The 27374-nt window shown below is 36.4% G+C and overlaps 1 protein-coding gene across 1 annotated transcript; it reads left to right on the forward strand.

Moving 5' to 3' along the window:
• Window positions 1–3433: 3433 nt before the first annotated feature.
• inpp1 (inositol polyphosphate-1-phosphatase) lies at window positions 3434–27039 on the forward strand. The gene is made up of 6 exons (XM_052111699.1): window positions 3434–3673; window positions 13007–13212; window positions 13311–13371; window positions 22734–22934; window positions 24123–24294; window positions 26047–27039. The coding sequence occupies exons 2-6, from the start codon at window positions 13009–13011 to the stop codon at window positions 26546–26548; spliced, it is 1140 nt and encodes a 379-aa protein (XP_051967659.1). The 5' UTR covers window positions 3434–3673; window positions 13007–13008; the 3' UTR covers window positions 26549–27039.
• The last annotated feature ends 335 nt before the right edge of the window (window positions 27040–27374 follow it).

Genomic DNA, 27374 nt, shown 5'->3' on the forward strand with positions numbered 1-27374 from the left:
AGAGAGTATTGAGAGAACCACGCTTCCTCCCTCTTTATGTCAAGGGCTAATAACCTTGATTCCCAAGCCCAATAAAGATCCCCTTCTATTAGAAAATTGCCGCCCGATCTCTTTATTGAATACCGATTATAAAATGATTGCCTTGATTTTAGCAAAGAGGCTAAAACTTATTCTTAATAATATAATAGATGAGTGCCAGTCAGGTTTTATGCATCAGAGACATATTTCTAATAATATACGCTTGATTTTTGACTTGTTGGATTCAGACCTTATTTCTACTGATAGTTTTATCCTCTTTCTTGACTATTATAAAGCATTTGATTGCTTAGAACACGAATTTATGTTACAAGGCCTGCACAGATTGGGTTTCGGTAATTTTTTTTGCAAATGTATTAAAATGCTTTACCGTAATGGTAATAGCTCTATCCGACTCAATAATGGCACCTGTCCTAGGTTTTTTTTAAAGCGTGGTGTAAGACAAGGTTGCCCCATTTCCCAATATCTTTTTCTAATAGCTACTCAATTTTTAAATTTACATATAAAAGAGAGCCCTGTGAAGGGAATTTCTATTGCTGGTACGGAAGTGTTTATTAGCCAACTGGCAGATGATACAGCATTGTTTCTAAGAGATGCCTCTCAGGTCCCAACTGCTTTAACCTCTCTTCAGTCTTTCTCTAATGCATCTGGCCTTTTGCTTAATATTAATAAATGCGAATTACTCCCAATTAAAAAATGTGCTGCAACCTCAGTCTCAAACATTGCCATCAAAGAAAGTGTCACCTATTTAGGAATAAAAATAATAAAAGATACTAAATTAAGATGTCAGATGAATTTTAGTTCAGTTGTGGAGAAAACACAAAAAAAATGTTACCTTTGGTTGTTAAGAGATCTATCTTCGAAAGGCAGAACTCTGCTTACTAAAGCAGAAGGGATTTCCCGCTTATCCTATGCTGCTCAGTCTTTATTTGTGGATAAATCTACTTGTAAGTTGATTAATGTAATGTTGCGCAAATGTTTTTGGAAAAATAAAACTCATTATATTAGAAAATCAGTTATTTTGAATTCTTATAATAAAGGTGGCTTAAATTTCATTGATTTTGATTCTCTTAACAATACCTTAAAAATTAATTGGCTTAAACGTTTCCTTCACAATCAATCTTCTATTTGGAGTATAATCCCAAGATATATTTTTTCTCAATTAGGAGGTATACATTTTCTTTTAATGTGCAATTATTCAATTAGTAAACTTCCTGTCAAACTTTCCAATTATCATCAGCAGATGCTTATGGCTTGGAAACTTATTTACAAGCATAATTTCTCGCCACACAATTTTTTAATTTGGAACAACTGTAATATTCTTCATAAGAGGAAATCTTTATTTCTTGAAAACTGGTTCAATAATGGGGTGATATTAGTAAACCAGCTATTTGATAGTGAAGGTAATTTATTTAATTATTCCGATTTTGTTTCAGGATACCAATTCTCAGTATCTAGTAAAGAATTTAATATAGTTTTCAAGGCCATCTCTTTGGAAATCTGTATGCTGTTTAGAAACAATAATAGTGCTACAGTGACTTCTGTTTCTCCCCTAGCCCTGAATCTACTGTGGTTGGTTCTATTTGTTTTTCAATACATAAATCCAATTATAAAATTAGGTCATTATTTTTGGACCCTGTTACTTCAATTCCTTCCTCCATTTCTTATTGGAATAACCTTTTGATGATATTAAATGGTCATATGTTTGGTCACTTCCTCAGAAATTCTTTCTAACTAATAAAGTTAAAGAAATATCCTATAAAATTATTCATAGATTTTATCCAGTTAAATACTTTTTAAAGAAATTTAGAAATTATATTGATACTTCCTGCTCTTTTGTGAAGCCTCCTCTGAAACTGTTGATCATTTGTTTTGGGAATGTCTTTTTACTCAGTCTTTCTGGAACAATATTGATGCTCTGATTGTCCAAAAGGTTTTATGTAACTTTTCTTTATCATATAGACACATTCTTTTTGGATTTTATGTTAAAGACAAGCATCTAATTAATGCATGTTTTTGTATAAACCTTCTTTTATATATTGGAAAGTTTCATATCCATAAATGTAAATATATGAAAAGTAAACCCCACTTTAGCTTTTTCAAAGAAGAATTGAAGATGTATTTAAATACAATTTCAACTTCTGTTAACAAGAAAGCAATGAAAATATCCAGAATTTGTGCCATGTTTAATATTCTCTCTTAATGTTTTTTTCTTTTGTGCCCCCTTCTTCTTTTTTTTTTCTTCTCTTACTCTCTTTTCTTTTTAGACTATTGTTGAATATATTTAAATTTCTTTCACATTTCCTCTCTTAATGTATTCCGAACCATAATTTCTCTTTTGTTTTGAAAGATTGTTTATATTTCTTGTATGTATCGTCTTGTTCTGTTTGTTAATATTGCAATAAAAAAATAAATAAATAAAATTAAAAAAATGGCAGTGTGTGCTATTTGGGTCAGGGTCGTACATTGCATGTACACTCGAAATCAGAGTGCATTGTGGGAAAAGAATGTGTGAAGAAATATAGGGAATGAGATGTAGGGAACGAATTTGGACACCACTACAAAATGGCCGACACCCAAAATAGTGCACTATATAGGTGATATGGCTAAAAGCTAACTACACTACCTGTGATCCAGCAGAGAAAGAGCCTCCAATCAGAGAATGCGGCCAAACAAGAAAGCTTGCCAAACAATAACCGCCCACTCCTATGACACTGTGAATTTTGTATCTATCTTATTATTTAACAATAAACAAACTATATTGTTTCTATACTTATAATCAATAAAATAAAAACAATAGTTTATGTATTTGCATCATTTTATGTTCGATTGCATCATTCAGTGCTTCATGGGATTGCAGATTGTGCCCTTGTTAAAGACGGTAAGTACACAGTCTTGTACATTTTTGTCAGATTTTTAAATGCTTTTTTGCTTCAAGAAAAATGTGTAATGTTGTGGTTTATCTCTGAGCTGGTTAGTTTGGTTCTTGGCTTAGAACTCTTATGAAGAAATAAATGGAAGAAATGTGGGCCTGAGATTTTGCGCCTTATTATGACATTATCAAGTATCCAAAGGCCATTATGCCATCGCTGGCAATTTGATTTTGAATGCTGAACATTCTATCAAAGTATTGGAGATTTCTAACTTTAATGATAAATTTCTTTAAAGTTTAACATTTTATATAATGCACCTTTTAATATAACACACCAGAAGACTGAACTGCTTATAAAATGCACAACAAACTATATTACTGCAGATGTAAGGGGAGCTGTAATGTGATGAGTTGCTAACAGTGTAATATAAAAAGTTTGGTTTCACTTTTCTTCAGCTGATATTTATGTTTGGCTCCAGTAGGGGTCGTATTAATGAAAAGAGCCCGCCCCGCCCCCTGCTTCGACGCAAGGAGAAGGCGGAAATGTTTCCGTTCCTAGGCGTTTCCGGTACTCAAATAAAACATCTGCTTTAAAACAAACTGACATTATTCATCAGAGTTGATGTACGTGATTATATGGTGCGCGCGTTTGATCCACGTTCACGCGCTTAGCCTGAAGATTAGTACCACAACGGTGTGACATACGGGAAGCGCTCTGCTCAATTCTACTCAAGGACACCAAACCACTGCACATTTATTTCAGTGGTAAGAGATTGACTTTTATCTGTTCATTCCATTTAATATATTTTATTTATAATAATTAGGATAGTCTCTCCAGTTCTGTTGACAAATACGCATATGCAGATGTACTCCGTGTGTTTGTGTAGATGTGTGGGTGTTCAGAGAAAACGACACCAATTACGTAAACAGAAGCCTAGTTTTCGTCCACTTTTCGCGCTATTTTGTTATCGACAAAGTGAAAATGCGTGAAAACGTTTTTGCGAAATTTGCCGTCTTCTACCTGTTTCCATTCAAATTGCCTTTTTGTCGATAAAAATGGTGTGCGTTATGACGCATGCAGCAAAAAAAAAAAAAAAGTTTTGGTTTATTACAAAATAAATCTGCCCTTAAGCCGTTTCTATACAGAAATGTGCGTTTATTACTAATTTGCCTCCCAGATGTCCCTAATTTTTTCCTCCGAAGTTTTGGTAAAATGGGGAGTGTATTGAGACGATTAATTGAAATTAGCATGCTTACTGTCATTTTAATTTCACAAATAAAAGCAATCAGAAGATGAGGAATTGCAATCAAAAGGGAGCAGTTGTCCTTCTGATAGGACCGTAATATTGGTCCTGATGTTGCTCCTATCGTAGGTTCCGACCCGAAAGCGAATAGTCATGGCCCTGTTCAAGCTGGCAACCTGACCCAAGTAGTGGGGAAACATTCAGTCCTAGTATACGGACCATCCATTGATGTATATATGCTGTGTGCACAAATGCAGTGTAATATCAGCGTTTACATATGATACATTCCTGATATTTAATAGGCTATTTAATCTAAAGCAACGCCATCACAACTGCATTATGTCCCGCATATTTGCCAAGCAAATTTTAACAACCAACTGAACTTGATTGTCATCTCAAATGAATTTTATTGCCATAATGCAATTGAAATTTTCTGAAGCTGAGCAAATGCAATCCAATGTAAAGAGGGTTAAAGCTTTTAAAATGTTCAAAAGCTTGTTTTCTGAAGTGAACTCAGCATTGGACAAATAGTTCTGATAGTTTATAGTCTTGAACAAAGTGTAGAACATTCTGAGAACAACAGAACAAGGTAAGGCTAATTTACGTTTGTAAAAGGCATATATAGGTCTAAAAATAACAAAATTGTTTTCTTTTGGTAATTTATTTTTGTAATGTAATGCTTTTTTCTTTTGGTAATTTATTTAATTTAATACAGGGAACTTTGCCAGCATTTTTTCAAAAGAAAATTAAACTTTCCTCCTAGTATTGTGTATTTATTTTTAAATTTAAACATCACTGCAATTATATGTTTTTTTTTGTATTGTGGGCTAATTGCATGACTGCTGTCTATTATTTTGAATAGTATGGAAAATGTTATATATATATATATAATTTAATAAATATACGAATGGCAACCGTAAACAGTGGCCATTCATTTGTTCTCCTTGCACTTGTTAATGTGAATGATATGAGATATTGTGTAGCCACTCCTGGAAGTGTCATGTTTGCAGCATCAGATCTATATGCATTAAAATAATCCATAATCACGTACAATAAATTGGCTTTCAAGGATGTATACTGTCGTCATTGTAATACAGGCTAACTATTGGGGCAAATTCTGTCATGTGACACTACATTTTTGCATTAATGCCAATTTTCTCTACAAAAAGTGTTTCCAAACCAATTTTTCATGATATTTGAAGTATCGTCATAGAGTTTATGCGCTAGAGTTAAACGGACACTTGTAAAATTTTAGCAATAATTTGCATTTCCATCAGCTTTATTTTGATGCGCTAACTTTTTTTGGCAAAAAAAATCCTTGGATGGAAACGTAGTTAGTGTAAAATTCTAATATTTGGTCAAATGCTTCAGGAGGAATATTAATAAAGTTTTTATACTGTAAGTTAGTTGTCTGATGCCTCACAACATCAGTATTTGTTTTTCATATTCTGATAATGTCATCAGGGCTGTAACTAATGGGCTGAAAGGTGGAAATTTAAACTGTATTTTTTAATATAAAAGGGGCCCAGAGCAATATACAGTCAGGGGGCCTCAAATTCCTTGCTACAGCCCTGAATGTCATTACAACGGTCATATCATAATCATCAGTACTTTGCCACATGCTTACTACTTTTTAGTTATTTAAAATCATCGTCCTGTTATTAAGAACTTTGACTCTATAGAAGACAGACAGCCATTGTATTCATAGATATTTGCATATTTGTTTGCATTGTTTTGTAGTAGAACAACATAACACAAACACACCTTTTCATTATATTTGATAAAATACACTTATTGTGTTCAATTGCTTCCATTTTTGTCAACTCTACATTTACTCTACGTATTCAGAGTTATGAATGTCTGATCTCTAAGAAAATGTACCACAATGGTGCCATTGGTAACATCATTGCCCTCCAAGAAAGTGTGGCATTATTATAATTAGCATAATGTAGAAAGCATTCAGGCTCATTAAGATATACTTCTTGAACTATAGTAATGATGACATTGTCTGTTTGAATCCTTTGATCATAACAGGGGTTTTGTCCCATTTAATTAGATATTTTTGTAGGTTGACCTGATTTTCACTTGACCTGCTTAATTCCATTTAATTGTGCTGAAATTGGCGCTGCCAAGTTCTCTGAGTAGCTAGAGTGATATAAAAGCTAACACTGAAGAAAGAGATGGACAAGAAAAGGATGGTTGTTTTTGTTGTATTTTTCCTTTTCTTTTTTCTAAATAGTTAAATTAAATAGTAAGTGCCATTAGTATGGGCTGGTTAAATGCTCACAGAAGAGATGCATTTTCAGCAGTTTCCTGAATATTGAGATGGTTTCAGCAGATGGAGGTTGGAAGCTCATTCCACCACAGAGGAACAGAGAAAGTAAATGTTACTGAAGTGGACTTTGTGCCTTGTTGCAATGGGACCACGAGGCACCGCTTGTTCATTGACTGCTGAGAGTGAGTTGAAGTAAGAGGGTGCTGTTCCATTGGCTATCCTGAAGACCAAAGTCACAGATTTTAATTTGATGTGGGCAGCTACAGGTTTCCAGTGGAGTGAAATCAAGAGGGGCTAACATGAGCCCTCTTTGATTTATTGAAGACCAGACACGCTGCTGCATTCTAGACCATCTGCAGCGGATTAATTATGCTAGCTGGAAAGGCCGGCCATCATAGCATTACAGTAGTCCAGTCTTGAAATGACTAGAGCTTGGATCAGAAGATGCACAGTATATTTAGCCAGTAAAGGTCTAATTTTCCTAATGTTGTAAAGTACAAACCTGCAAGACCAAGTGGTTGATGAGATTTGTGAAGTTAAGCTGGTCATTAACCACCATTCCTAGATTCTTGGCTGTCATGACTAGCGTTAGTGTAGTTTAACCAGGATGAATTGTGAGTTTGTGGTCAATAGATGAGTTGGTGGGGATAACAAGTAGTTCTGTCTTGGCAAGATAGAGATTAATGTGTTGTTCCATCATACAGGTGAGATCTCATAAAAGTAGGCAGGAATACAAGCTGAAAGATGGGGTCATCAGGCTGGAATGACAGAAAGCAGTTTGAAAGAAGCACTTTAGAGAGCTCAGTCTCAAAGATTGGAGGAAAGAGGAAAAGCAGAAAGAGAGCAATTGTGCATGTGTTGTGTTGAAAACTAGTTGCTGATACTCACCACTTTATCAGTTAAACTGGGCATATGTCATTAGCAGTCAGTGAGGTAGTGCAAGGAGTTAGATGAGGCTAGAGAAGTCTAAGGTGTCTAGTTCATTTAAAGAAAGCAGTACATCGTGGGCAGTTCTGTTTGTGGGTGCAGGTGTTCGTGCACCCAAACTCCGGATGTGTCCGTGTGAACGGCTCTTCAAAGCAGCTGCCGCTGAAGATAAAAATATTTGATATTTTCTTTAATGCCTGCGATGGTTATATACTGAATGGCCATTCTCAGGTAACTTCAAAAACAAACCACAGAACATTTCACTAAGCTCTTGATGAACTGCAAAAAAACATGGAAGATAATAATATTGTTTCATAAATGTAACAGAAATGTCATTCAAATATAAGTTGGTGGTTTAAAAAAAGAAAGGAAAAAAATTTATCCTAATCAACTAAATTCAACTTGTTACATAAAGTTTAGCATCATACACAAACTCTTGCTAGTTGTAAATGATTAGTTTTATAGTAAACTATATATATATATATATATATATATATATATATATATATATATATATATATATATATATATTTATTTTTTTTTTTTTTTTTGCTATTAACAGTTTTTATTGATTGCAATGACAAACCAACATAACAGGAAACACAGAATCAAGCTACATGAACCTAAACCTTTCCCTCCGAACACCCCCCCACCACCACCACCACGACACAAACACACCCCAGTGGCCTTGACACAAATAAACAATAAATCAACAAAATATTCAGAAAAAACAGTAATAATGCACACACATTCAATATTGCTCATCTCCCTACACTGTCTCCCCCCAAGAGCCCTCAAGAAATTTAAATACCTACCCCATTTTTTATAAAATAATCCCATGTTGCCCAGCCTTCTACCAACTTTTTTTTTATGGTCCAAAATGCATATTTAGGGTGCATCAAAATAATCCACACAACTCCAATTGACAAATAAAGTTCTTCTGAACTCAAACAATTGATTATTTTTTAGAAACAAACCAATACTTTTATACTTTTTAACTACAAATATTCACTTCCGTACATCTCTGTGATGCGCGCTCATGAGAGGGATGACATAAGCTCAGTGGTAAGGTCATCATGTGGAGGAGGAGGCAGGAATTGCGGCATTGTTTAAAAGAGACCACAGACCAAGCAGTGTTCACCAACCAAAACAGTCCAAAACAATTTCAAACCAATATAAAAAAATACAAATTATTTCCAAATAATAATAATAAAAAAAACACATTAGTACTGCAGTAAATAACCATCCTTTATTTAGGAGCAATGCTTTTGTGTTATCTACTTTTGCTTTTTCTTTAGCAGAAATATAGGGAATTCAAGTCACACAAGCTGTTGTTAGTGAGACCAAGTGCGAGAGCGTTTACTGTATTTAAAAGGGTTTACACAGTGAGATCAATGGTACAGGTGATACAACACAGAAGAGAAGCTTTGCAAACTGAAGAGGGATTCACAGGGTTTAAATTCCACAGAGCTGAAGAAGAGGTAACAGGCGAAACAGCAGGGTAAGTACTAAACAGATATCGAAGAAGATCAAGAGCAAATACAGACAGGTAAATAAACACTGCATGAGAGCAGCACAGTCAAACTAGAGTCCTTTGTGTGAGAGTTGACAGTGAAGTGGCGTGAAGGTGAGTTAATTATGCAGGCAGTGATGAGCGAGTTAATTAAGTGCATGTGCGGTGAATTAGAAATCAGGTGATGAGGAGCGGAGTGCTGAGGGAGGCGCAGAGTACGAGGGAGGCGTGATAATGACCGAGTTTTCACACATACCTTCTCTTGTAAACAATGACACACTTCCTGCCTCCTCCACGCGTGACCTTACCAACGAGCTTACGTAATCCCTCTCATGAGCACGTCACAGAGATGTATGGAAGCGAACATTGGTAGTTAAAAAGTATATAAGTATTGTTTTGTTTCTTAAAAATAATAAATCTTTGGGTTCAGAAGAAATGTATTTGTCGACTGTGTGGATTATTTTGATGCACCCTAAATATGCATTTTGGACAATAAAAAAATTGACATTCACTTGCATTGTTTAAATGAGGAGGCCTGAAATGAAATCCTAAAAATCTTAAATTCGGATTTGATGAAGAAAGAAACTGATACATCTGAATGTCCTGAGGGTGAGTAAATTAACAGCAAAATTTCACTTTTGGGTGAACTATTCCTTTAACCCACCCCCAAAAACATGGGTTGTGACCCCATCTTCTGATTGCATCACCAGCAGGTGGGTGTGTCTTTGAGACCAAGTCTATATAATTTAGAGGGGGTCCAATAGAATCGATGTAAAATCTTAAATTGCATCAGACGCACCATTGCATCTCTAGATGTAGACTTGATGTTTTTTAGAATCCTAGTCCACACTCCCTCCTCCAATACCAAGTTTAAATCTTTCTCCCATAATCTCTTGAGAGAAGTTGAAGCTACGTCCCCCAGACTCCGGGACTAATACACTGATGCCTCATGACCTTTTCTAAAGGCAGTAATCACCACTTTCAGAGTATTTGCCACTTTAGGGGGGTGCACGCTACTCCCAAAAACAGTACAGAGCAGATGGTGCAGCTGTAAATACCTAAAGAACAGATCTGGGAATCCTAAAATATTGTATCAAATTTTCAGAAGATCTCAACACTCCACTCATATAGATCACCGAGTATATTAACCTCCCTCACAAACCACTCTGACCAACAGAAAGGGGACTTATACATAATTCTGGGTTAATCCAAATGCTCAAGGCAACATCTAAATAAATGTCCGAATTAAACTTTGGACACTTTTGTCCTTACTGAGTGCAAATGTGAGATAATGGTGTATGACATCACTACTCCGGTTAGTTTAATAGAAAGGCTTTGCAATAGCAAAATAAGGGCAAAAACACCCTGTTCAATACAAAATCAATTCACTGAGGCTTTCAGATGACATTCGGAACTTCAGCTCTGCCTCAGCACTTTTAATATTCCCTTCCAACTCCACGAGTTCTCGTGCTTTGGATTTTTTGATGAATGAGGCATACTGTATGATCCGGCCCCTAAGAACTGCCTTAATTGCCTCCCAAGCCACACCCACAGAGGATACTGAGGACCAGTTGGTATCCATATAAACATTGATTTCAGCCTTTAACATTTGTTGGAATCCAGGATTTTGCAAAAGGGATACATTACAGCACCAACTATATGATTTCTTTTTCGCTGTATGTGGCAACACCTCTACAGGTGAAACTCGAAAAATTTGAATATCGTGCAAAAGTTCATTAATTTCAGTAATTCAACTTAAAAGGTGAAACTAATATATTATATAGACTCATTACAAGAAAAGTAAGATATTTCAAGCCTTTATTTGATATAATTTTGATGATTATGGCTTACAGCTTATGAAAACCCCAAATTCAGAATCTCAGAAAATTAGAATATTACATGAAATCAATAAAAAAAAGGATTTTAAATACAGAAATGTCGGCCCTCTGAAAAGTATAATCATGCATGTGTACTCAGTACTTGGTTTGGGCCCCTTTTTAATTAATTACTGCCTCAATGCGGCGTGGCATGGATGCTATCAGCCTGTGGCACTGCTGAGGTGTTATGGAAGACCAAGATGCTTCAATAGCGGCCTTCAGCTCTTCTGCATTGTTTGGTCTCATGTCTCTCATCTTTCTCTTGGCAATGCCCCATAGATTCTCTATGGGGTTCAGGTCAGGCGAGTTTGCTGGCCAATCAAGCACAGTAATACCATGGTCATTGAACCAGGTTTTGGTACTTTTGGCAGTGTCAAGTGTCAGTGTCAGTGTACTTTTGGTGCCAAGTCCTGCTGGAAAATGAAGTCAGCATCTCCATAAAGCTTGTCTGCTGAAGGAAGCATGAAGTGCTCTAAAATGTCCCGGTAGACGGCTGCATTGACTCTGGACTTAATAAAGCACAGTGGACCAACACCAGCCGATGACATGGCTCCCCAAACCAACACAGACTGTGGAAACTTCACACTGGACTTCAAGCATCTTGGATTGTGTGCCTCTCCATTCTTCCTCCAGACTCTGGGACCTTGGTTTCCAAATGAGATGCAAAATTTGCTCTCATCAGAAAAGAGGACTTTGGACCACTGAGCAACAGACCAGTTCTTTTTTTCTTTAGCCCAGGTAAGACGTTTGACATTTGAAGCCCATGTCCAGGACCCGTCTGTGTGTGGTGGCTCTTGATGCAGTAACTCCAGCCTCAGTCCACTCCTTGTGAAGCTCCCCACACATTTGAATGGCCTTTTCCTGACAATCCTCTCCAGGCTACGGTCATCCCTGCTGCTTGTGCACTTTTTTCTTCCACACTTTTCCCTTCCACTTAACTTTCTATTAATGTGCTTTGATACAGCACTTTGAGAACATCCAACTTCTTTTGCAATTACCTTTTGAGGCTTTCCCTCCTTGTGGAGGGTGTCAATGATGGTTTTCTGCACAACTGTCAGGTCAGCAGTCTTCCCCATGATTGTGAATTCAACTGAACCAGACTGAGAGACCATTTAAAGGCTCAGGAATCCTTTGCAGGTGTTTAGCTGATTAGAGTGTGACACTTTGAGCCTACAATACTGAACTTTTCACAATATTCTAATTTTCTGAGATTCTGAATTTGGGGTTTTCGTAAGCTGTAAGCCATAATCATCAAAATTATATCAAATAAAGGCTTGAAATATATTACTTTGCTTGTAATGAGTCTATATAATATATTAGTTTCACCTTTTAAGTTGAATTACTGAAATTAATGAACTTTTGCACGATATTCTAATTTTTCGAGTTTCACCTGTAAACTCACCAGGGCGTGATCTGAGACTAAAAAGTTTCCAATTGAGCAATCAACAACAGATGAAATGAGGGACTTATCAAAAAAATATAGATTCTAGAATTAATCTTATGGACTGATGGACCCTACCAGATGGGTTCAAGAGTCTCCAAATATCTGCAAGACCAAGATTTTACACATCCTGAGAAGCATCAGTGTTGCTCTAGGGGCCTTACTCACTTTTGCTTCGCTATGTTCAAGAACTGAATCCTTCAATAGATTAAAGTCTCTTCCCAATATGAGGGGTGCCAGCGGTTTGCAATATCCCTTCAAGATCTATATAAAAGCCCTGATGATCAGTGTTAGGTGCATAAATATTAGCCAAAATCAACCTTTGCCCCTGAATTTCTGCTAAATCAACAATGACTAATAATTCCTAATTTATCTTTACACTGTGAGACATTTGAATTGTAGATAAATGGAATGACTCCCCTGCTCTTACATGAGCCAGCACTAAACAAACCATGTCCACCCCATATCTTCCCAAATTTCTTATGTTTAAGAAAATAAATAACCTTCCTCCTCCTTATGGTGTGCCCCAACCCATTCACATTCCATGTGGAGAGAGATAATCCACTCATAATAACATTGTACATTTTTCCATGTTAGAAAAAAAAGATTGTGTGTCAAAAATTAAATATTAAACACCACATTTACCCATTAGTGCATCAATCAAACCCTGAACTGGGATATGGTCTATAATATACCAATTTACTAGGAGCAAGCAGTGATTTATTTGAATAGTATAGTATTTCACCATACTATACTATACGATGATTTATGTCTGTGCATATACTATAAAGCCATCTCCATCTCTTATGTGTGATTGACAGGTATGGCAGAGTTGCTGCAGTTGCTCATTAGTGTATCAGAAAAGGCTGCTGATGTGGCTCGAGTTTGTCGTCAGGAGGCTCCGTTGTTTGAATTGCTGGTACAAGAAAAGACTGGAGCTGATAAAAACAAGAAATTTGTCCAGGACTTTAAGACGCTTGCTGATGTGCTGATACAGGAAATGATTCGCCATGATGTTTGTGCTCAGGTTCTTTGAAATTATTTTTATTTAAATCAGATGCAATTTTCAACATATGTATAAGTTATATCATCTTGATGACTACCGTTCTTCATTCTTGCTTATAGTTTCCAGATTTGACTGGCTTTATTCATGGAGAGGAATCCAACATATTTGAAAATGGACATGGTAAGTTACTCTGATAAATCAGTATTGAAACTGATTTAAACAAACTAACTACTACTTATACTACATTTGAAAGGAGTTAAGTGTGCAGTATCCATACTGTGCATTGTATGCAAATTTGCAGTTGTATAATATGTAGATCATGTGACAACATAAATGCATATGTATTCACTTGCCAGATGTTGCTAATAAAGTGACTATACTTGGAAAAGTAGAATGAAGATAAAAGTTAATTAAACTAAGCCCGGAGGAGCCATCAAGACTTCAAACAATATGACCCAACACTTTTGTGTGTATGAAGGGCTGCAAACTCTGACTTTTCCCATCGGTGTGACAGTTTTTTTAAATGCACACTAGTGCGACTACAGAGTTGGCCAACTCTCTCTCTACGATTGTGTGCTGGCATTTTTTGTTAGCAACATCAAACAACAAATGCATCAACAGTGCAACAAAACAGCGCTTTCCGAAACACAGATTGATCATCATCATGGTTTATTGGACAGAGCAGCGCAAGAGCAGAGCAGGTGCATTTCTCACAGACCAGTCTCGAGCTCTCAACCGCAGCACAGATCATTACAGTGCTGTGAGAACCAGTGAGAAATATGGCGCGAGTCACGGAACCCATTTGAATTCTGCACAAATTTCTGTGGTAAAAACACTGATATATATATAACTGGATTGCTCATAGAATTCTAAACTGCCAGCAGTAGGTGAAGCTACCGGAAGTGCTCTGGCGGCCATCTTACTATTCCCTACCGACAGAGGGCATCGTGGCAAAAGTGCCCACAGGTTGTAATTTATACATACTATGCACCTGTTAAGCACAAATGAGTCATTATCCCCATGTAGAGTGGGCATAGCGATCATAATATTTAATAATCAACAGTAAAAATACAACATCAAAGTCTATAAATACCCTTTTTAAAGCAAAAGTATCCAAATAGTGACATCTGCAGATTGTTACAGGATGCAAAGTTTCTCTGCCTTCATAGTTTAAACCTGTTGATGCTCATTGTTCATAATGTTGACAAAATATACATCTGCATAATTTGCCAACATTATTAACTCAATTTTTTTTTTTTTTTTTTTTGACTAGATTATATAGTAAATGTGAACTCATTTAAGCAAGTGACATCGGTTCTAGGGGGGGATGCACATCAACCATTTTTAAAGTTGTTAATAAAAACGACTAGTTTTGTGTTGATATTGTAACTAGATAGTACCTCTTCAAAATGGACCCAGAAGAACCAAATATAAAAATGCAGTATAATGTGTGTGTGTGTGTTCATATGTAGTATGTGTATGTGTGTGTATATATATATATATATATATATATATATATATATATATATATATATATATATATATATATATATATATATACACAAATACATACATGAATTTACCATTACTTAATGGAATAATCCATTTGCATTCATTTCTGGAATACAGTGGTTACGTAAAATATTCAGACCCCCTTAAATTTTTCACTCTTTGTTATATTGCAGCCATTTGCTAAAATCATTTAAGTTCATTTTTTTTCCTCATTATTGTACACACAGCACCCCATATTGACAGAAAAACACAGAATTGTTGACATTTTTGCACATTTATTAAAAAAGAAAAACTGAAATATCACATGGTCCTAAGTATTCAGACCCTTTGTTCAGTATTTAGTAGAAGCACCCTTTTGATCTAATACAGCCATGAGTCTTTTTGGGAAAGATGCAACAAGTTTTTCACATCTGGATTTGTGTATCCTCTGCCATTCCTCCTTGCAGATCCTCTCCAGTTCTGTCAGGTTGGATGGTAAACGTTGGTGGACAGCCATTTTCAGGTCTCTCCAGAGATGCTCAATTGGGTTTAAGTCAGGGCTCTGGCTGGGCCATTCAAGAACAGTCACGGAGTTGTTGTGAAGCCATTCCTTCGTTATTTTAGCGGTGTGCTTAGGGTCATTGTCTTGTTGGAAGGTGAACCTTCGCCCAGTCTGAGGTCCAGAGCACTCTGGAGAAGGTTTTCAGTCCAGGATATCCCTGTACTTGGCCGCATTCATCTTTCCCTCGATTGCAACCAGTCGTCCTGTCCCTGCAGCTGAAAAACACCCCCACAGCATGATGCTGCCACCACCATGCTTCACTGTTGAGACTGTATTGGACAGGTGATGAGCAGTGCCTGATTTTCTCCACACATACCGCTTAGAATTAAGGCCAAAAAGTTCTATCTTGGTCTCATCAGACCAGAGAATCTTATTTATCACCATCTTGGAGTCCTTCAGGTGTTTTTTAGCAAACTCCATGCAGGCATTCATGTGTCTTGCAACGAGGAGAGGCTTCCGTCGGGCCACTCTGCCATAAAGCCCCGACTGGTGGATGGCTGCAGTGATGGTTGACTTACTACAACTTTCTCCCATCTCCCGACTGCATCTCTGGAGCTCAGCCACAGTGATCTTTGGGTTCTTCTTTACCTCTCTCACCAAGGCTCTTCTCCCCGATAGCTCAGTTTGGCCGGACGGCCAGCTTCTAGGAAGGGTTCTGGTCGTCCCAAACATCTTCCATTTAAGGATTATGGAGGCCACTGTGCTCTTATGAACCTTAAGGGCAGCAGAAATTTTTTGTAACCTTGGCCAGATCTGTGCCTTGCCACAATTCTGTCTCTGAGCTCTTCAGGCAGTTCCTTTGACCTCATGATTCTCATTTGCTCTGACATGCACTGTGAGCTGTAAGGTCTTATATAGACAGGTGTGTGGCTTTCCTAATCAAGTCCAATCAGTATAATCAAACACAGCTGGACTCATTTGAAGGTGTAGAACCATCTCAAGGATGATCAGAATAAATGGACAGCACCTGAGTTAAATATATGAGTGTCACAGCAAAGGGTCTGAATACTTAGGACCATGTGATATTTCAGTTTTTCTTTTTTAATAAATGTGCAAAAATGTCAACAATTCTGTGTATTTCTGTCAATATGGGGTGCTGTGTGTACAATAATGAGGAAAAAAAATGAACTTAAATGATTTTAGCAAATGGCTGCAATATAACAAAGAGTGAAAAATTTAAGGGGGTCTGAATACTTTCCGTACCCACTGTATGTACATGCCAGCTTGTGCACATTTAATTATTTCAACAATCCCCTGATCTATTAAATCATAATCAGAAATATGTTTGTTGACACATGCACACTCAAGGAAATCCTACATATTTGTTCAATAACAAAAGCTTCCAAAAAGTACACACAAAAATTGACTATTAAACTGAATAATACAATAAAAATTTGCAGATATGTGGTGACAAATCTGCCTAGTTGTGGTGTAAATGGGCACTAAGTCACAATTTACGCACTACTAAATATTTGAGCGTTACACCATTAAAGTTTGGTAGGATGTAACCCTACGTATAAACTAAATATTTATGGAAGACTCTGACCAGGTGTAACTGATGGAATAAAAAAAGCATACTGATAGTTTGACATCAATGAGCTCATGTTTTGCGTGACAGGCATCAATCGTTTCAACATACAGTATGACGTCGACATTTACGAGAGAGAGAAAAAACTTTCCAGCGTCTTTTCAGCATAAAACCATTCAAACGGTGCAGTTTTCAGGATGCGTCACCCGGTGTCAAGTTTCAACACACAGGCATGTGATCAGCAAAGGACAAAAAAGAAGGTTGCAACCCCAGCGAACCGAACCTCCCATTTGTCATTTGGCCACACAAAATACGAATCCTTGTAATTACTCAATTCTGATTGGCAATTTTATTTTTATCAGTAGATTTTGTGCTGTCTGCATGAATCCGCATGTAATAATATTATTTAAATGCAGCATTTTGCAGTTTTAGTACATTTAATTAGACCCTTTCAACCCTCTACGATCATTGTCACGATCCCCTGTTGTCCTCACTGTGTCCTCTGTTTCTCTAGTCACGTTCATGTCACGTTTCCATGTGGTCCGTCCCGTGTTTTCTGTTTCACCTAACACGCTCCCTGTCATTTCTTCCTTGTTGTCCGCCTGTGTTTCAATGTCTCTGTTTAAACTACACTTCCCTTCTTCCTCACTCCTCATCACCGCTGTCACAGCGTTATTGTCTGCACCTGTCGCTTATTTTGTTATCACGGTGTCTGTCTACTTAAACCCCGTCGTTTCCTCTCTCCGTTGTCGATCGTTATCGTTTCTCGTTCATGCCTTTGTCAGTGTGTGCTATCTCTTTTCGTGTTCGTTCGAGGATTACCCTGCTGTTCATGGATGTTTGTCAACTTGTGTTCACCTGTGTGTGAGTTTGTGTTGAGTTTACTTTTCCCATTGAGGACCCTTTTATTTGTTCCAGTGTTTTGTGTTCATCCTATTGTTTATCTATTAAACCGCTTTTGGATCCGAATTCCCTGTCTGCCTTCTCCTTTCCACATTCATGACAATCATGTTGGAGAAAGAAGCATTTTAGTTTTTACTTGCCAGAGTTTTGATGACATGTAAGCATAATATAACTAACAAAATATATTAAGCAAACTGAGGGGGACTCGTCATATATATTCACACAATATAGTACATTGCCATTTTTTTTTATATTTTCCTTTATGATTTTAATATCATTTTAGCTTTTAAAAAAATTAAACATTTCATCAATTTGTATGATGTCATGAAATCACATTTTTAATAATGATACAAGCTGTTGTCACTGTTTGAAATTTCATACACATTTTTATCAAAACAGTTCACAAGGTAGGAACCTAATAATGAAAATTAGGGGTCATGATTGTGAAATTTGGCTGACAATTAATTGTCAAACATATAATTGTGATTATGACGATTAATTGCCTGTTTTAGGTGTTTCATGAATATGATGATTAATTACCATACAAACTCACTTAGTCATTTATAAAAATTTTGCTTGGGTCATATAATGAAATAAGGGTATGATTTCCTTTTCAGGCTTCAAAAACATATGAATAACAGTCAAATATAGAAGTATAAAATTTTAAACAATTAAAATAATATTTTAATGATCAAAATATGTCTCAAGAGAGCTGCTCTTGTGACGTCAACAGTGACAGTTGCGTAAACAAACAAGGTTTGAACATCAACCGTAACAAAATCAAATCAAAGGCTTTTTAACACTTCTGTGTTCAAATATGAAAGGCTGCTTATTGGATCAATGCAGGTAAACGTCATATTATGCGACTATGCTTTACGGAAAGCTTTAAGAACAGTCTTAGTTACAAACTAAGTAAGTTACTAAGCCCTTAGTGTGAACTTTACACCCCAACTTATGTAAGACCTTACACACAGCTATTTACTTAAACTCATCTCCTTCCAAACCTGTATGACCTTTTCTGTGGAACACCAAAAGATGAGATTTAAGAATGTTTTTGTCCATATAATGAAAGTCGATGGTGACCAAAACAAGCTATTTTCCTCACCATTTACTTTCCATATATGGAATACAAAATACCTTTTTGGGGGGTTCTGCAAAAGAAAGTCACATGGATTTGGAAGGACATGAGGTTGAGTATATGATGACAGAATTTAAATATTTGGGTCAACTTTTCTATTAACATTAAAAGTTATAACTATCTGAAACACAGTGATTGTATAAGACTATTGTTATACTGCATGTTGCAAAAGTACCTTAATTGCAAATAAAAACTGATAGTATCATATTTCTTTCTCAGCTAATGTTGTCTATTCTCTTACCGGTTAAAACAGCTCTTCAGTGAAGCCAAGCTGACATCTGTGTCCTCATACAGCTTTTCCTCCTGCTGCAAACCAATTCCAGTTTTATCTAACATTCAGTGGGATGTTTATTGAAATTGTTTATTGACCTTGTTTACCTTCTACAATATCCATGTGCTCTTTGTCAGGGCTGGACTGGGGAAAGAAATCGGCCCGGGATTTTACATAGCAACTGGCCCAAATGTTGTTGAGAGGGGGTGTTCGCTGTCCTTTTCTGAATATCGAGGCGCTGTTTTGAGGTCCGTTCTGCATAACGCGGCGGTTCATTTTAGCTTATCGCTGCCGACACAGCGGCACGCTCTGTTCTCCCGACGGCCAGTCCACACTGATTGGCCCCAAAGTGCATCGGTCCACCTGGAAAATGCCCGGTATGCCAGATTACCAGTCCAGCCCTGCTCCTCGTCAATTCCAATTGTCCACTTTAGTGAGTCCTGCACTGCAAAAATACAAATCACACACAGCGAATGAATGCAAGCCCACATTATATTCATCATATGTAACCGGTGTTGATCTGTAAGTAGATATACAACGTGACAAAAACAAAACCTAACTTGATGAGTTATACTGTTATTCATTGTGGTTATTTTCCTTAGCTAACGTTAGCTACATAGCTAATATTCATGTAGCCTAAGAAAATAACCACAATTAATGTTCAACGTAAACAAAAGATACAAAGCATAATTATGTATTCTGAATAAAAACTTTAAAGCCTGCAAAACATATGTTTGAAAATGTCTACTGAAATCTTACCTCAGTTTCTTAAACTTATTTCTATTGAAGTAACACGTGCACCGCTGAAGGTAATGCTGCAATAAAGAGTAACATAACACTCTCAAACTTGCAATAAGCAGTGGGGAAGATTGCATTGTGATGCAGTATATGTAGACTTAACATTTTTTTTTAAAGTGACTGGATAGGTAAAAATGACTCCCCAAAACAGACGATTTCCCATTGAGACCCATAGAATACAGAATGTTAGGGATTACCAAGATGGCGGCGCAGTAGCTTCACTGTTGTGACGTCGTGAGCAATCCAGTTATTATATATATATAAGTGGGTAAAAACCCACAGAGAGTAACTAGTTTAAAAACAAATTAAAATGCCTGCCATTCTAAACAGCTTTAACATGAACAAAAGAAAACACTGTGACATGCACATACCTCAATTAAAATCAATTTTCAATTACCTTTTGAATTTACTATAGTAAAAATAACTACTTTAGGCAGAAAAATATTCATAATAAATATTGTCATTTTTCTACTATAGTTCTGTTACATTTAATATAGGCTACATTACTGGAGTGAGGGAATATCATAATTTTGTTTTACAACTATGGCAGTTTCTAAATGTTTATAGTTTTTAAATATGTTACAAATATGCTATAGTTTGTTTTATAGACTATGTTCTTGTTACAAAAAATATAAAACAAGAAAAAACTATGGGAAGATTTCATTAGGGCAAATTAGATATTTGTGAATAGTTTTCCTTATGTGCAAAATTTGTTCTCTGCTAATACTCTCTGATTGTAGGAAAATATAACTAGTTTTGTTTGCCTTCCAAGAGCCTTATGAAAATGAACTGTTAAAGAATGCCAACTCAATCGCACTTTCAGAATAATTTAGACCTATATAAATTATGTGTTAACTTCAGGCAGTTGATGTTATAGTAAACCTTACTGTTGATAATTCCAGTAAATTTTCATCTGCATCCCAACTCAAGGCAAATGCCTTATTGCTGAGTTAGCATGTCAGTTGGTCAAAATAACAATATTACTGGTAATTGCAATTATTTTTGTAATATAATAATTATAATAGCACATTTATTATTCGTTTCTGTCTTAAATTTAAAATTGTATAGGCCCCAGACCCCCACCCCTCACCAGTGCTACCAAATGAGGGGCTGGTGCCACCAACTGTAGAACTTGGTGACACCAGTGCCAGCTCTCTCAAATGTTAGTCTGGAGCCCTGTGTATGTAAGAACTTTATTTATTCATTAATATGGTCAGTATGTTTAGTTATGTCATCATTTAGCAGTGGTATAAGAGACCGTATTATTGGATAAAGGAGCCACTACTCTATTGTATGTAGAAAGCAGGAGGGTCAAGTACAGAGCCTTGGGAGACACCCTGTTTCTATTGAGTGAATCTCATGAAACAATTTTCAAGATTTTGGAGTGAAATATTTACTGGAATTATGTTGACAGTTTGTTTTCTGAGATTCACTCATTTCCCAAGTGTTTCGCTCAATTTCACTGTCTGAAAGCACAGATTAGAGATGCACTTCTGTTCTTAAGTTAAAATCAAAGGCTGCTAAACGTGTTAGATTTAGGCTTAGCCAAAGTCTGTGTGAGGGGGCATATTTCAGGGTTTGGGTTATGCAAAGTATTTTCAAATCAGATGTGGAAGAGCCGGTGGTCAGGATGTGGCTACAGCACATGGCAGGCAGGTGGTTGCATGATGGGTAATCAAAGGCTAAACAATATCATGTGTCAGGATTAAATTTGACTAACCTTTAAGTGACCAAAACCAGCAGTTCAAAGATGCTCGTCTCGATGGACTATTTAGTGAGAGTACCTGATAGGGCTGGGTGATATGTAAGAGATATTTTCTCAAAATGTTTATTAAAAATTAATATTGCAATATCCCTGTTATGTCATCCCCCACTGCCGAGTCCATTATGTAAACCTATTACCTACCTAACAAAAGCAATACGTAATACAAATAAAAAGGATTTAAAACAGAACAAATATAACCTGCACCAAGCAGAACTGGCTTCAAGTTCTTCTCTTTTCTTGATTATTATAATTTTTTAATGTCTGTATTTCCTTAATGATGAAATTTCTAATATATGTGCTGTTTTATCTAGTTGCTAAGCTGTAGAACATTTATTACAGTTAAGTCTTTCTAGCAAGTCAGTCCACTGTCGGCCATCTTTGGAACGCTCTTGGGAGGCTATTCCCAGTCATGGCAGTGCAGCTCCTATCTAATTGAATGGAGAAAGAAAATGGTTGGTCAAGATTACGATCAAAGAACAGATTTCAAATCTGCAATAAAATTTGACAATACTGGAATCATAAATTGTGATTCTTTACCTCATATTATGCTAAAACACAATTTTCCCAGCTTGTATAGCTAATGTGCATCACACTATGGAAAATGTTTCATGCTATTCAGTAAAAATAGACACAAACTGGCCTCTTTAATTTTTAAACGATTTAACGGTTTAATAATTTGATTGGTATCTAAAAACATAAGTGCATGGTGACTACATATATACTACTATATATATATTACAACTTCCCAGCCCAATGGTTTGTCATTTCCCGATATTGTTTATCAGTCGATGACTGTCACAGTCGACATTGGGGTATTTGTAAAATACCATTCTAATACTATTACATCATCCTATCGCCCAGCCCTAGTACCTGTGGGTTTGAGGAATGATTAACACGAAAGTGGCATGTGTTCATGTTGGAGTGAATGTTCAGGAGACTGGTAGGTAGTTATGAGTGTAAAATGTGCTGGGGCTATGTGCTGGGGCTATATGCTACTGTCTCTTGCTTCACAATCATGATTATGTTATTCTCATTACGAACATAACACAAATTGACTGTGTTTAAATGTGATCATGTTATATTTAGGAGAGAGTATCACTGTGACCGTATGTGCTCAGGAAGATGACACTACAACACTGTTGGCTAAAGTTCTGGATGGTGATCAGACCGCTGCATCTCTCCTGTCGAAAGCAATACACCAGAACCTGCAGATGAGAGACGAGTTAGCAGAATCTCTGCAGCTGTCTCTTTGCCCCGCAGACCTGGCCATCTGGATCGACCCCATTGGTTATAAAGACATTTATTATTTTCCTTCATCACTGAAATTACATTTTGGGGTGAACTATGGGATAATTCTGTCTTCATTTATTCATCCTTGTCATTCCATACCTGTATGACTTTCTGTTTTGGAACACAAATGAAATGCATGTCCAAGCTGCTTTGTCCCTGGTCACCATTCAATTTCATTAAATGGAAAAGAATGACAATGAAAGTGGAAAAAAAATATTTTTTTCTAAATGAAAAAGAATCAAAATGATCATTTGGGTGAACTATTCCTTTCAATAAAATTTAAAATAGTATAGCTCACAAAACCAAAAGAAGTAGGCACACACGAACAACCATTCCAACGTGACATAAAGGTATTTGCATACATAATGAGCAGGCCAGGTGGAACCTGCAGACTTTGTTGAATTTTCTGCACTGATTTTTGTGAGAAATATGGAATGGATTTAAATTTGGTGAAATGCGTTAAATAAAAAGAGTTGAGAGTAATACACTCTTGGAATTAGCAGTACAATTCTGTGGAAATCTGCTGAGCTTTTGGTGGAGTTCTGCGCACAGATTTCATGTCAGTAATGAGTCGTTAAAGAAGTGTGCAATGATTGGCACTGCTGAATTTTTTAGCACATATTTTGTGTTGTCTACTTTCAGCCCTGATCAAACCAAAAGTACATTTTGAATGGACAGAAAAGTCAAATGTTACTGTGGGCTTTCCATTTCATGACTAGAACTGCACAGAATCCTCACCCACAAGGAGTGGAGCAGATTTCCACAGAATTCAAATGCAAATTGTTTGAATTCTAAGAAGTTCTACACCTGCATCTTGCTTGTTTGTTTATTCTATATTTTGGCTTATCTATTAATACTTTCAGTCAACAATAAGAGTGAAGGACTCTGTTTAATACATTTTGCCATTTTTAAATCCAAAATTATGCCACAGTCTGCACAGAAAATGCTATGAAAATGTACAGATACCAAGTGGTAGTAGACATGAAACTATAAAACATATTAGAATTAACGTAAGATTGTGGTTGAATCAAAATATGCCATTTATAGACTTTTAAGAAATACTTGTTTTTTGAAACAAGGCACATCAGAAACAGCTCATGTAGAATGAGACCACATGTCCAAACAGGGTTATGAGCCTTATGAATAGTTGGTGTGTGAATTGCTCATGGGTTATTTTCTTGTCAGATGGTACGAGTCAGTACATTGAGGGGAAGGAGGCAGAGGAGCAGGATGGTTTTTGTCTGTCTGGATTGCCATGTGCTCTGGTTTTGATCGGGGTTTACTTACGAGCCACTGGTCAACCCGTGATGGGTGTCATAAACCAGCCATTCAACCGCAAAGACTCCAAGGGTAAAGGGTAAGAGTGCAAATCTTGATTCAAATTTTGCAGCTTGTGCAAAAGCTTTGCATGTCACTATACAGACCCTCAACATTGTTTAAAGACGCAGTCAATAAGCTGTGGCAAATCTCATATGGGAGGTGTCGTTGTCAATCTCTCTCTCTCTCTCTCTCTCTTAAGAGATAAAAAATATTATATTTTTGGTTATGTAGTACAAAAACAACATAACAGATATTTACACATCCCACAAGACAAAATAATAAAAATTTACACAAAGCATCCTGTTCAAAAGTTTACTTCCCTTTTGTTCTTTACATAGTGTGTTGCCTTCTTGAATACTTGGTCCTTAATAGTTGTTTGAGTCTATTTATTGTTCCAAGTGTCAAAAGCTGGGTGACAACATCATAGTGAACTGTTTGGAAGAACTCAATTGTGCTGAAGTTTCTGGGAAACCAAAAAACATGAAGTACCTGGATTATTTTTCTTTAGAACATTGGGCAGATTCACTGACAAAGCAAGTAACTCAAACAGTTATTATTCATTGAGAAAGCAACACCGCTTTAAGAACCAAGTTCTTTTGGATGTAAGCTTTTGAACAGGATCATTTTTATTTATCTTGTCTTATGGAATATATGTAAATATCTGTTTTCAAATAGCTTCATCATGATGCAATTAAAATGCAATTCTTATGATCCCTCTTTTATTTTTCTTTTATTTTTGCAAGGATTCTGCGATGCACTTATGCACCTAAAAATGAAAATGTCATAATTTACTCACCCTCAGGCCATCAAAAATGTGTTTGACATTCTTCTGCTGAACACAATCAAAAATTAGAGAAAGAAAATTAAGCTCTGTTGGTCCTCATTATGCAAGTGACTGGGTAACAACATTTTGAAGCTCCAAAAGCACATAAAGGCAGCATTAAAAAATTCCAGTGGTTAAATTCATATCTTCAGAAGCTATATAAGTGTGGGTGAGAATCAGATCAATATTTTAATTCCTTTAAATATCCACTTTCACACTCATCTTCTGTCTTTGCCTATTGCCACCTTCTGGCAGGGAAAATAATTAATAGTAAAAAAGGACTGTTTTTCACACACACCTATCATATCAATTCTGAAGACTGATTTAACCACTGGAGTCTTATGGATTACTTTTATGCTGCCTTTATGTAGTTTTTGGAGCTTCAAAATGTTGTTACCCCTTCACTTGCATTGACCTACAGAGCTGAAATATTCCTCTAAAAATCATTGTTTGTGTTCAGCACAATGAAGAATCTCTGGGATGATGGTGAGTAAATGATGAGAGAATTGTGAACTGTTCCTTTTACCACACACACACAGACGTTTGTTTCACTATATAAGAGCATCTTACTTTGACTTCCATTGATTTCATAAAGCTAATGCTATTTTCTATTACCTACCCCTAAGCCTAACCATCACAGAAACCTGTGTACGTCAGTAGATTTAAAGCTAAACATGATTTGGCCGATTTATGAGCCTTATTTATTTATTTTTAACTAGTGAGGGCCACCTAAAATATCCTCACTAGTGGGTTTTCAACAACTTTCACTATATTAGTGAGGACATTTAAAATAATGTGGCACTCACAAATATAGTGAAACCTGAACACACACACATACATGCGTGTTTAACTCATAATAATTATAAAAATGAAGAATGTGGCTCTCGAGGCTATAGATTTTTCGATTTTTAGAGTTGAGTAGCCCTGGTTTAAAGACTAAAAATGTCAATTTTCTGTTGATTGTAGATGGAAGGGCCAGCATGTCTGGGGTGTGTCGTATGAAGATGTAAACGTTTGCTCATTGACGGAGCGGATATTGCCATTTCAACAGAAGAGCGGTCATGTGTCAATACTGCTCAGCTCAAGCGAGAGACCGGCAGTGAAGGATGCGCTAGAACCACTTGCCAATGGCGCGCTGATGTATGCATCCGGCGCGGGCTACAAGATTTTGTGTGTGATCCAGGGCCTGGTGGATGTGTACGTACTGTCAGAAGGTAGCACATTTAAATGGGACTGCTGCGCTCCTCATGCGGTGCTGCGGGCGCTGGGCGGTGGTGTGTTGAACCTCAGCGAGTGTCTTCACGCTCACACTAACGGAAACATGACACGTGGAGCTGAACTGACCTACCACGAGCCCCATAATGGAGGTCAAGGTGTAGAGAAATGGGCAAACCAGGGGGGAATAATTGCATATTTGGACTCCAGAGTGATTGATAAAGTCGTAGCGGCACTTGCTGGAAAGATATAACAAAATATCATGATATAATCCTTTAGGATGTGTATGCAGGTTAATACACGTTTTTATTCATAACCTTTTGTCCTATATGATGTAATGTATTTAGTATGTTATGTATTTATTGGGATATTTAAACATTAAGTTAAAGCTGTAACTCTTAATGAAAAAAAGAGTAATAAACATATAGTGACTCGATATGCAAAGTCTCAAATAGATACAGTGGGGCTTAAAAGTCCACATTGAAAAGCTGTTATTCAAAAAGTAATTTAAACCTGGAAATGAATGAAGTTTTAGGATTTTAAAAACCAAGCTTTTTAAATGAGTAAGAAAAATGTAAGATTCTGGAATTTCTAGGTCAATAATCAAATTTGTGACAATTCTGTACTGTACAAGATGCGTTTTGAAACGTTATCTAAGAATGCAGGGAGAATAATTGGCAATATTGTATTGTTTACAGTCATGCCAATAAAGCCACTTTGAATTTAATTGAGAACATGGATCATCAGGTTTTTTTCATGCCATCTTGCTGTCATTAAAGTAAAAGAGGAGCATACCAAACATTATGAATACTATTAAATTCAAGTAAATATTTACTGTAAATATCTCAATTCAACTTTCAATTTTGCATGCTGATTATATAAAAAATTAGAAAATTGCAAAATAGAAACATTTTTGAAAATTGCAAGTGTCATGATATTGTTGTAGTTTGAAGTTTAATTCTGTGCTGCACTAAAACATAAATGTAACAGATGACGTTACATTAATAAGAGTTTCATAGTTATTAACAGTTACATGAGGTAAAAGGAAAGCCAGAAACTGACAGGTGTCTCTCACATTT

This window comes from Xyrauchen texanus, chromosome 39 (genome assembly GCF_025860055.1).
Source record: "Xyrauchen texanus isolate HMW12.3.18 chromosome 39, RBS_HiC_50CHRs, whole genome shotgun sequence".
In the NCBI taxonomy this organism is placed as follows: Eukaryota; Metazoa; Chordata; class Actinopteri; order Cypriniformes; family Catostomidae; genus Xyrauchen; species Xyrauchen texanus.

Bases quoted from the DNA above. Each gene is read 5' to 3' on its own strand.
- inpp1 (XM_052111699.1), top strand. From the start codon at position 13,009: ATGGCAGAGTTGCTGCAGTTGCTCATTAGTGTATCAGAAAAGGCTGCT. The intron at 22,935-24,122 runs GTTATAAAGACA...TTTTCTTGTCAG, and splicing joins CATCTGGATCGACCCCATTG to ATGGTACGAGTCAGTACATT. The intron at 24,295-26,046 runs GTAAGAGTGCAA...TGTTGATTGTAG, and splicing joins AAAGACTCCAAGGGTAAAGG to ATGGAAGGGCCAGCATGTCT.